The sequence below is a fragment of the Dicentrarchus labrax genome, unplaced genomic scaffold (genome assembly GCF_905237075.1).
Source record: "Dicentrarchus labrax unplaced genomic scaffold, dlabrax2021, whole genome shotgun sequence".
NCBI lineage: Eukaryota > Metazoa > Chordata > Actinopteri > Moronidae > Dicentrarchus > Dicentrarchus labrax.
This window is the reverse complement of record NW_026136721.1, coordinates 14,178,210-14,189,981: the sequence shown is the minus strand read 5'-3', so window position 1 is coordinate 14,189,981 and position 11,772 is coordinate 14,178,210. Positions and strand designations below refer to the sequence as shown.

General features: G+C 43.9%; 1 protein-coding gene across 3 annotated transcripts; it reads right to left on the bottom strand.

Annotated features, from left to right (window-relative positions):
* On the bottom strand, positions 1 to 7,166 carry LOC127354812 (peroxisome proliferator-activated receptor gamma coactivator-related protein 1). 3 transcript variants are annotated; one of them, XM_051385042.1, is made up of 11 exons: positions 7,029 to 7,166; positions 5,660 to 5,764; positions 5,357 to 5,512; positions 3,320 to 5,030; positions 3,163 to 3,216; positions 2,161 to 3,070; positions 1,871 to 2,077; positions 1,657 to 1,720; positions 1,451 to 1,572; positions 1,173 to 1,324; positions 1 to 392 (listed from the first exon to the last, which is right to left on the bottom strand). In XM_051385042.1, the coding sequence occupies exons 1-11, from the start codon at positions 7,122 to 7,124 to the stop codon at positions 292 to 294; spliced, it is 3,678 nt and encodes a 1,225-aa protein (XP_051241002.1). In that variant the 5' UTR covers positions 7,125 to 7,166; the 3' UTR covers positions 1 to 291. The 3 variants fall into 3 exon arrangements, with proteins under 3 accessions (XP_051241002.1, XP_051241004.1, XP_051241003.1); XM_051385044.1 differs by having other exon boundaries at positions 7,067 to 7,140; XM_051385043.1 differs by having other exon boundaries at positions 1,657 to 1,717; positions 7,029 to 7,129.
* Between the last annotated feature and the right edge of the window lie 4,606 nt (positions 7,167 to 11,772).

Below are 11,772 nucleotides of genomic sequence, written 5' to 3'. Positions count from 1 at the left end.
CACAATAAAGAGCCTTTATTTTTTTATATACAAATATATAAAACATTATCAGTGTTATGGAATCGCAACAAAAATGTTTAGTGGGCTCCACTAATAACGTTATCAAATTAACAGTGCTACATATTTGACATGTTAACTGTACACATCATAAACTGCATGCATATAAGGGTCAAAACATGCAAAAACTACTAACATACAAAGGTTTGCTACATAACTGGAGCACAAGGCCCTGAGGTTCTTTTTATCTCTGCCACATCCAGCTTGGTGTACTCGTCCTTCCACACAGCTCTGCTACCTCTTTAATCCGCCCTGGGCCTGTTTCAGCAGCGAATCAAAGTCAAGGTCCTCAAACCTGCTCTTGGCAGGAGACGGGTCCGCATCTCTGTTTGCGTCTGAGGAAAAGGGGGAACGTTTACTGTTGTGTTCAGTGACTTCCACAATAAAAGGAACAGGGGTGTATCTAAGTCATTGAATGGCACTGAATGATACCTATCATACAGTCTCACTGCAGTAAACTTTGAGAAGCACACAATGTCCAGATCCAACACAAGCAAGAAGGTATTGTTTCAAGCTTTCAGTTTGACTTGAAATTCAACATCAGGAGCAGGTCAAAGTGTCAGGAAACAGCTGCTGGTAAGCCGATTACCCAGATGCATCACTTAGGCTGATGATGTTTTTGAACAAATCAACAACCTGCTCCTGATGACGCTATGAAAGACTTTTTGTTCTGTTTAATAACAGTAACAGTTTACATTGGCACTGTCAGAAACTCAACTCTACATTAAGTTCCAAGTGTTTCCATATATATATATTTTTATCTGCACATAAAACCCCCTGCAATGGTTTAATGGCACCCAACTGCACCACCACCTGTTTATCGTGGTGTGCTAAACTTCTAATATTGACTTAAAAACAGTGGATGTAAAGGAGCACTGATTCACATTTTCTTCTACCAATTTTCTAAAAAAACCTTTTAAAATATGCATTTAAATGTAAACCTGGCTCATGATTCTACCAGGAATACCACATTTAGGTTTTTATGGTGCAACTTGCAAAACTAACAGTGACAGGGCCGTGACAGTGTATGCCAAGAGAGAAACTATAAATAGTTTTAACTTAAACTCCAGCCTTCACTATAGCGACCTACTTGACTTTGTGGTTTTGAGGCTCACCTAGGTCAGCATAGTCTGAATTACAGAACTGTCTTCTTCCACCAAAGCAGAGGTCAAACGGCAGCTCGTTAGGTCTCCGTAGTTTGCTGCCATTATCAATGGCCGCAAAAGCATCATCCATGTTGTAGAATGTGACAAAGCCGTAGTGGTCACTATGGGAACCAAAGGCGCAGGATTTTAATAATGATAAATACAGATTAATGGTAAAAAAAAACACTGTAAAGACAATAGAAACATTTTAACGCCTAATTTTAATAATTTTCAGTGTGCATACGTACCCTCTTTCTCTAAAGTGAAGAGACACACATTCTACTTCTCCGAATTGAGAGAAGCGTTCCCTCAGTTCGCTGTGTGTCATAGACCTGCAGATGCGTCCGACATACACCACCCTGCGCTCGTCCTGTATGAGGGATTTTATAATTACTCACCTCTCATTACTCAAACACTCATTACACAGCTGACATGTCAGGAATGCTTTACTCACTATGGCTTTAAGTTTCTGAATCCTGATCTCGTGCTCTCTCCTGAGCCTCCTAGAGTCTCTGCTGCTGTAGGGATGAAGAGTTGAGATGAGAGGAAGACTGAGATTACACACACAGTGAAGCCAGAGAGAGATACAAGTAAAAATAGACATTTAAAAAAAAAGAAAAAAGGTACACCTATATTTTATTTGCTGAAAATCTTCAACATTAACTGACCTGCAAACTTCTCCCCACTGCCTATGGCACATCCGTGGGGATGGTGATTGGGATATGGATGGGGACCTTGAACGGGACCAAGATCTGGATCTCGACCTACTGCATCTTGATCTAGAATAAGACCACCTGTAGCGCCGCCGAGGTGGGGAGCGGGAGCAAGAGCAGGACGATGAACATGAACTGCTCTCTGAACGCTTGTGATGGCGCCTGCAAGATGGACAAATTGAGAGTTATGCACAGAGAGGACAATCAAAGACTAAAACTAGACATGAGTTACAGAAGATGATTACTTTTGTCTTTTTGGAGATCGAGATGCAGAGCTGGAGGAGGAGGACGACGATGAGGAACAAGAGCTGGAGCTAGAATCAGAACGAGGAGATCCTCTCCGATACCTCCTTTTGTTCCTCCCTCTGACAGGAGGGCTGGGTGGAGGTGTAGGGAGGGCGCATGGGGCCCTCTTGTCTTCAGTGGCATGAACACAGTCTTGCTTTGTGGCAGCGCTGTCTGAAAGTGACAGAACTTTGTCTGCTGACTCTGATCTGGTCCTCGATTCCTCAGAGGAAGGCTGCGTGACAGACTTTGCAGAGTCATCAACAGCCCTGATGTTGGGGTCAATGTCACTGATGGAGGTCTGTTTTTGGCATTCAGCAGCAGCATTTGAGTCGTGGGTGCTAACCTGCAATTTATCTGTGGTTTTAGTGATATCCTTGAGTTTAGAGGCTCTGCTCCACTGAGTAGCACTTGTGGGTGAACGGTCTAGAGGTCCGCAGTAGTTGTGATCGGAGGATATAGATGAATATAGGTGAGGAGAGGTGTGAGCAGCAGGGAACTCTGAAAGGTTACTGTGAGTCTTTTTGGACGGTAAAGGACGGGGGTCAATTATCTGAATGGCCTTGGATGGAGGATTTTTGCGTCTTGCTGGCAGATCATGTTGTGTGCTAAGGATGATTTCAGTGCCGAGGGGCTCTGGTATGTCCACATCCTCTGACGTTTGAAGATGCAGTATATTCCTGAGGGTTTCCGGAGTCCCAGGTGATTCTGAAGTGCTTAAAGGCTTAAGTGTTTCCACAGGGGGCGTCAGTGGTAATGTGGAGGCTCGCTCTGTTCCTACAGGCTCAGTTCTGTTCAGGCCTCCTTCTGTTTGTAGGTTTGAAGGTGAAGTGGCATTTATAAGTTTGGGCTCCACTCTCTCCTCTTTGGCTGGATGAGGAAGAATTAAAAAAAAAAAAAAGGTTACACAAGACCGGACACAAGCATCGAACAATAGTGTTATCAGTAATCTGATCACACACCTTGTGTTTCCTCAAACTGTTCCAGCAGGCTGGTCAGATCTGGCGCTTCAATTCCTGAAGTAGAAGAACAAACAGAACCGGAAAGATTAGATTTGGAAGATGAAAATGTAGCTTTAGTGCCATCATGGATTATATTTAACATGTTTCAACAGTTTACCTGAGTCAGTGGTTGCACTCTGCACTCTGCAGCCAAACTGAAGAGGAGGAGATGGTTCCTCAGGCGGGGATTTACTGGGAAGAACCTCTGACAGTGTCTCCTTTACTGGTATGCAAGCATCTACCGGAGTAGGCAGCTGACTAATATGTGATGAGAAGGAAGGACACTTGGTTTGCCTCACTGTCTCTGCACTTTGCGACAGAGGAGTCTTTGGTTCCAGTTTGATTTCCTCTGTCGGGATCAGACTGCATTTCTGAGACTGTAGTATCTTGCACTCTGAAGAAGTTTGGATTTGTGTTGTGGTTGGGCACAGTGCTGGAGACCTTGAGGAGACACCTGAAGCTATCTTAGTAAACTTGTTTTGAATTTCCTGAAACAGGATGGTGCAGACCCGAGGTTTTAACACCTTAAGCTTTTGCCCTAAGGAGGATGGCTGTTGTTGAAGAGGTATGACTGAGGATTCATTTTGGATTTCTTGAAAGTGCTTGAACTCCACTTTCGACTCTGGTGGGGAGGAGCGGTCAGTGGATGGTGATGTTGTTTGGCTAACTGGGAGGGGAAGGAGGACAGGATTTGGGGGATCAATACTGAGCACGGTGGGTTTCTTTGCTGGACTGTTTTTGCTTTCTGGCACAATAACATTCACCGGTAGGTTAGCTGTGACGTCTGGCAGCGGACTGGCAGGGGAGATGATTTTGGATTCAGTCCTGGGGCGTTTTAACCCGCTGCGACGTAGAAGAGCAGATGGTTTGACCTCTGAGGGGTGAGGCCTAGGTGGAGCAGAGGTGGGGAGCTGATTGGCGCCACTTCTCCTACCATCTGCATAATGGTGTGCCGTCTTTGGTCCACAGCCGTTGTGTGTTTGTCCCTGTAAACAGAGGATGGGGGTCAGCTCCTTCGGGGGCTCAGAAACAGAGGGCCACTTGGTGGTATAGTTCCCCTGTTTCTCCACCAGGGGTTGTCTCTTTTGGCGCAGCTGTCTGTACTGTTGAAGGCTGAGTGACTTGGCCTTTGTCTCACCTTTGGGTGGCAGAACCTCAGCCTTGTTCATTTCTGAGGACGATGTTTGAGGTACAAATGCTGAGCTAGTTGGATTTTCAAGTGCTTTTGTGCTGTTCAGTGGAACCGTTTCACTTGTGTGTCCACTTGTTAGATTTTGCTCTTTCAATCCCTTTTCCACTGATTCATCAAATGAAGACACTTGAACAGGGCCAAAGCTCACCCTTTTCTTCCCTCTGGATGGTGGAGCTCTGGGTGAGTTTCCATTCAGCAACGCACTCTTCAAGAGTTTGCCATTATCACATTCTTCTTCCTCCTTTGTCTCTTTCACAGTTACCTCGTCATCAGACACAACATTTATCTCTTCATCGCTCTCTTCGGTGGGTCTCTCATACTTCCACACCTCCTCCTGAGAGAATAATGTGTGATTCCTCCTCAGTTTATCCCCCTCCTCCTCCACGTGCAGCTTCAGACAATAAGGGTGCATGAGATTCACCAGGTTGACGAGAGACGTTGTGGTGAAGACCTCGACTTCAGCCTCTGCTTTCTTATTTCTGGCGTGAAACAATGTCCGAATTTGTTGTTTGTACAGATGTGGAGGGCTCTTTCTCTCTGTTTTGCTCTTATCTTCCTTTTCTCCATCAATGTTAATTGTGAATGTTACATTTGATGATTTGGATCTCGGTCTAAGTCTCTCAGCAAGTGACAGTTCCTTAGGGGGGAAGAAAAAAACATTTAGATCTTTAGTGTCTATTCTTTCATTAACAGAAAAGGATATTATAATTAAGACTATTTTATAGGTACTATTCATCTTTATCTAAGCTATCATGTAACATGTAAGACCTAATCAGGCGAATTCATGTGATCATCATGAGGTAGTAAGTTAAGTTTAATGTCTGCTTATAGTTAGAGTGTGACCATGAAGTACAACTGCAATGCATTAGAATGGATTTGTGGAACTAGATTATTATTATTTAATTATTATTTCCCAATAAGTTGTTTCAGGCTTGTGCTTCTTACTCCTGACTGTGCACCTACCACTGAGTTGTCCCTGCGCTCTGGGTGGGTGAGGAGCTTGGTGTCTGGCAGGGTGTCAAAGGGAGACAGAGTCCCGTTGACATCCTCCACACTGTCCAGCATCTCAGTCAGGGCTGACAGCAGGGTCTCACTCTCTTCCTCCGCTCCACTCTTATCCTGAAAAAGGGTACCAGATCCACATTTATTGATGATTTATATGCCAAATTCACTCCCTACCAACATGTACAAAGGTAATAGTCCTGGGCTACCCCCAGATATGCTCCTCAGAATGGTTTAAATGAAATGATCCGCTTTAACTCCGACCTCTGAAACGACAGCGGAGTCTTCAAAAATGGCCCGTATTGAGTGATCCACGCAGGACTGCGCGTCCATCTCCACAACTTCCACATCACAACGACTCAGGATCAACTGCAGAGACACAAACGTTATATTAAACACATGTGTTGTGGATTTGCATGAACATTGATCTGGTTCTACCTCCTTTAATGTCACAATACACTCCTATCCACAGGGTGTGACCAGAAGCTGAGGCACAGGACGCAACAAGCTCAAATTCAACGTTCCCAGCATAAACAGGAAGAGCTGCCAATTCTGACAATGCTTCAAATACAGCTGCAATAAAACCAGTGAGGCAGAGCTGAAGTGTAATCCATGTTTATTAAGCAATGAAATAAATAAATGCATTGATAGGGACACATTCATCTTTAAATTAGAAAGATATTCAACTAATTAAAATAATAAAACAAAAAACTTATGATTAACTATCAACTTTCTTTATAAACTGATCAATCACTGTCTATGAATAGTCAACGCCCGAGTCCATATATTCAAAGTCATGTTTTATCAGTCGCTCATCATCAACTACTACCAAAACCACATTACTTGAGAGGGATTTAAAACAATGAATTGACTGCAGATTGACACTCAACTAATTGCTTAACCCAGCAATCCTTTCAGACATTATCTGAACAGACATTTGAATGATGGGCTCCGTTTCTCACTGTGAACAATAACCAATGTACAGTGAAACCCTCTCTGTGGCTTCACTCATTAGCATGGACAATGATTAAAGTATCCTACGTCTCTTTAGGACGAGTGTGCATGTAGGTAGGAGGAGGGTTGAGGGGACAGGAGGCCCTAGAGACGGGTCACAACTCGCACACCACCTCTGGAAAGCTACAACCAGAGCCCTCACACAGTCTGTCCCACTGTAACACAGTCTGTCCCACTGTCACACCGCATACTGTAATCGCTCTCTGGTGACAGCTGTCCACTCCCGCGCCTGACTGGAAACATTTGAGCATAGGTAAAGAAAAATCAGAGAAAGGCTTCGGGGAAGTGAGCCCCACCGGTGTCCAGGGTGCAGCCTTATCTGAACACGTTGTACTTTAGAGGAAATGAAGCGGTCTCCCTGTCAGCGTCCGCACGTGAACCCTTACCGGAGGAGATCATGTTAAACATTAAAATTAAACCACATTAACTAACGTGTCGGTGAGCTTCCCCCGTAGCTACACGGTCAGTGTCTCAGTAGTACTACTCCCTCATTTCAGCCACGTGTCGCCGTGCCCGCATGTGGCCTCGCGCGCCGGCGAATCACCGTTATTAATACATCGAAACCCGCTCGTGGGCCGCTCTTTTAATGTCCAGCTATCTAAAATGAACAAACCGGTACCTCATTGGGAGTGTTGCTGGTCAGAAAGTCGCTGTTACCGGCATTTAAATTCCCGTCATTCCCCCTCCACCGCGCCGCCATCTTGCTGCTCCACATGGTCCGCTGGCAGGCCGGACACAGACACGTGGTCACCGCATGGGAGCGCGGTGAGAAGACCGACCTGGGATCAGATTGACTCCGCCAGTTACATTAGTGTGACGGAGGAGATGAGTAGAAATCAGATCCCAGGTCAGCTATATGTATCGCTTCTGTTCCTCGTTGATTATCAATGAGTTTTCTCCTGGAAGCTAGCTACAGATTTTATTTTGCTGCATTGAATCTGAAGTTGATGGGTAAACGCTGTTTTTGTTCCGACTGTTTGATAAATGTGGTTGACAAAAGTAAATAGTAAATAAAAAATAAATAAATAAACTAAATGTTTTATATCTTCGTGACAACACATGTAATAATGTTTTTGAGCTGCTTTCTTATCATGATGATTGTGTAAACAATCGGGTAAGTCACAAATCAGAGTTATTGTCAGAAGAACTGTTGATGCGGGGGATTTTATATTTATTTATTTATTTATTTATTTATTGCTCAAAAGCGACATCTTGCGTCCAAATGAAAAAGTTTTACTCATAATGAACATACCGCAGGTGAACGAAAGGTGGCAGCACAAACCTAAATACAAGATCACTTTAGGTTTTATATACCGGTACTTAACCCTTCCTATGCCACACTTTACAGTCAACTGTACCAATTAATAAAGTAGAGGCAGTTTTTAAAAACCTGTTGCAAAAAGAGGGATAACCCTGTCATACACTGTTCAGACTGCCTCACACAGTATGAAATTAATGATTTGTTTGGCTCCGTTTCCCCTTTATGGCAGGAGGCTTTAATAGAGAGAGCGCTAATAGTGTAACTGGGAGTTATTGTGAAACCGGAAAGAAAACTCTGTAAGGATATTAAATGCACCCGAGCGCTCAATTATTTCCCATGTTATAACTGCTGGGAATATCATGAAATTATATTGGTGCATTCAACATCAGTATCATAGTGACAATAATATGAGCAATCCTTGAAGTGGTGTCGTATAGCAAAGCAAAGAGTGTATGTGCTTCCCATGGTCTGCCTCATCACCAGGACAAACAGAGATTATCTGCATGTTCAGACATTGCAATATTGATATGTTGACTTTCCTGATTAATGTGTGTACACACCCTGCACCTTGACGTGGTTCGCTGTTGGAGCCTAACACCAATGTTGCTATTCTGTTTAACTTGAAATGGCACCTACCGAGGCCCAGATTTAAGTCTTTGCATTTATTAAAATGTGTTCAGGCTGCAGAAAGCATTTGTACTGTACACTAGATCATTATGATTGAATACATTAGAATGCAGCATTTATCGCTTGTGTTCACATGACTTATACTGTACTGCCGAGGCCCTGCGTGGCTTGTACTTTGCAGTCACATGAATCAGAACCAGTGTTGTTTCACAATAAATCTAAAGTTTTTTTTTTTTGTTTCCACTTACTCCAGTACAGCTCCACCTGTGCTACCTGGTATATGGTGAATGATTATTCTAAATGTGTGGATAATGAACACAGCTGTCTAAACCAGCATTTTCACCTGGGCTTTGCATTTCTCCCTCTAGCTAATGAAGACCCACAACAGCACAAAACCTCATGCTCCACTGACAAATCATATGATGGCCTCTGGATGGCTGATTACATTTACATATTCAGTACAGCAGCCAAGTGTTTTCCTCTTGTCTACTGTAGTACCCATTACCCTGTCTCCAATTGTTCCAGGATACAGAAGTTGTTCCACCACACAGTAAAGGACTTGCACAAGAGTTTGGGAGTGTCTTTTTAAGGATGAATCCGGTCCAACCAGTCCAGCTTCACCAACTGACATCATGTTTGTCGCTTCACACCTGATTAGTAGCAGTTTAAACCTCTGGTTGTGTGAAATAGTGTGAAATTAGAGTATGGTTTGTCCGTTCTGGGCTACCGTAGAAACGTGGCAGTTCAACATGGGGGACTCCGTAGAAGAGGACCTCCCCCTGTAGATAGAAACAGCTCATTCTAAGGCAACAAATACACAATGATTATTATTTCCAGGTGATCATACACTATTATGTTCCATTTCTACCATTAAACCTCCTAAATGTTACACACTGGACCTTTAAAATAGGCTAAGTGAAGAGCAGGTTTGCACAACTCTTCTCCAATAATAATCCTCTAGTCCCTCTGGAAACTGTTAGCCTGGCTGCTGGCTCCAGCTTCATATTAATCAGACATTCATGAGAGTGGTATGAATCCTCTCTTCTAAGTCTCAGCAAAACAGCTTATTTTCCTAAATGGGTTCAGATATTTTCACATGTAATTTATTAAGAAATTTCTCGCTCTCATGACTCTGCCATTTGTCATCTGCGTCACTGCATGTCATATGTTGCAATGCCCAGTGGGGAAGAGGGAAAGAGACAACGTGTAGCCAGTTAGCCTTGTGAGACAACAGTCAATAATTAATTAAATAAAACAAAAATTGGGGGTCATGTCTCAGTTTTAAAGCCAGTGCAGAACTCCACCGAGAGATCCTGACTCACGGTACCTAACATGAGTCAAGCTTAAAAACTCTGAGCTATCTTAACTCATTTAAGTGGGATGTTCTCAAATAATGTTTCCATTTTTGTATGTGGATTTTTGTTTATGAAATGGTTTGGGAGCAGCATGTTTAAGGAGCGCTGTCACAGTACTTGCTGTAAAGGCCCGTTGGGAGAAACCCAGCAGAAGAGAGAGTTATAGTTTTAGTGTCCCCGCTGTACTGCTTCCTGTTGGTAGGTATTCTATCCAGATAATAATGTAGATAAATATGTTGGGATTTATTTTCTCCACTAGATGGTGATATTATACATCTCCCATTAAGTTCTACTCACACTTTCTTGCTTTTCTATGAGCCCTCTCAAGTTGTGAATGAGTTAATTCCCACTGAGCTGATTGCTCCCTGCAAGCCACCAAACCTCAATGGAGACAAATCAGATATTCATACATGAATGAAATGGATGCATAATGGATTCGGGTTCATCACCTCTTCATTTGTGTGGCGTTATCTTGTATTATATCACTGTTTTTCTTTGTAGCACTATGGATGTGTCTGGCCTGTTATCTCGTGCATACCGGCGAGGAGTTGACCTTTCTGCTGAATGTCATGGACGTACACAGAGTCAATGGCTGCACTAGATTAGTTGGGAGGGAAATGTGCCCACAGACGCACTTTAACAAGCTACCACATACAATATTCCCTGTTCGTCTATTATGATCCTGAGGACCACCCGGTGTGTGCACTTTACCTACAGTACATCTTCTCAGTGACCTCTATCTGCTTTCCCGAATTTTTGTTTCCTTTGCTTTATCCTTCTCCCTTCTCCTTCTCCCCCACCACACGCACGCACGCACGCACGCACGCACGCACGCACGCACGCACGCACGCACGCACGCACACACACACACACACACACACACACACACACACACACACACACACACACACACACACACACACACACACACACACACACACACACACACACACACACACACACACACACACTCTCCCGGCCCCATCTTCCACAACTCTTGAAACACATTACTGTCTGAAATGGGGCCAAAGCATCCTCCAGCGGGTGAGGTGTGAGTGTTCAGGAGTGTGCAGAGGCATGTGTAAGTGTGTGTGTGTGTGTGTGTGTGTGTGTTTGTTCAGGAGGGGGGTGTTCTGTGTAAGTGGGTCACCTTACTGCAGCATCCAGCACCCAGCCACCATGTCAGTACATGGCCACACACACACACACACACACACACACACACACACACACACACACACACACACACACACACACACACACACACACACACACACTATCCCCTTTTTTCCACTCAGGCCACTGTTTTTGGTTGGACATGTAAAATACTCTCAGTCACTCACTCATAAACAGACATTTCCCTCATTCCCTGAAGCTCTACATAGTGCTAGACTTTACTCTCATTCTCGGGGGAGACAAAGGAAGACAAAAAAATACATGAAAACATCTCTCTCCTGTTTTTCTTTCATGTCTCTCACTCCTCTCTCTGTCTATCACTCTCCCCCCCTCCCCTCTGCTTCTCATCCCTTCCTTACTCTTGACCTGCAGGAGGACTCCCACGGTGCTCTTTTGGCATGTTTGAATTTTTAAAGAACCCATGAGGTTTGAGGAGTCAGGTTTATGCTTTCCTGCCTCCCTCTCACTTTCTGCTGTTGTGTGTATGTGAGAGTGTTTTTCTATTTGACTTCCAGTCATCTTTGCTACTCACTCATGCACTGTTTTGCACGTGAGTGTGTGTCTGTGTATGCACGTCTATGACCTTTCAGATATTGTGTAACACTGGGAGCAGCAGTGTGTTATAAAAAGGCAAAAGCACTCTGATCTTTAACTTGACACCTTCTCTACAGGGGAAAGCAGGACAGCAGAAGTTACTGCGAGACTGCTGAGTTAGGGAGTTGTGTTGCCTTCGCTGTCCTTGTTTGATTACTTCGAGTAAGTCTTCTTTTTCTTAAGCTTTCAAAGCAGAGACGAGGAATGCCCTCCCACATGGTGCAGAGAACATCTGTTAGTGAGAAATGAAGGCCTGAGAGAGACAGAGGAGGAGGAGGAGGAGAAAGGGGACTTACATTAATAGAAGTGGGAAAAAGAAAGAGGTGAAGAAAGAACAACAGAACATGCAG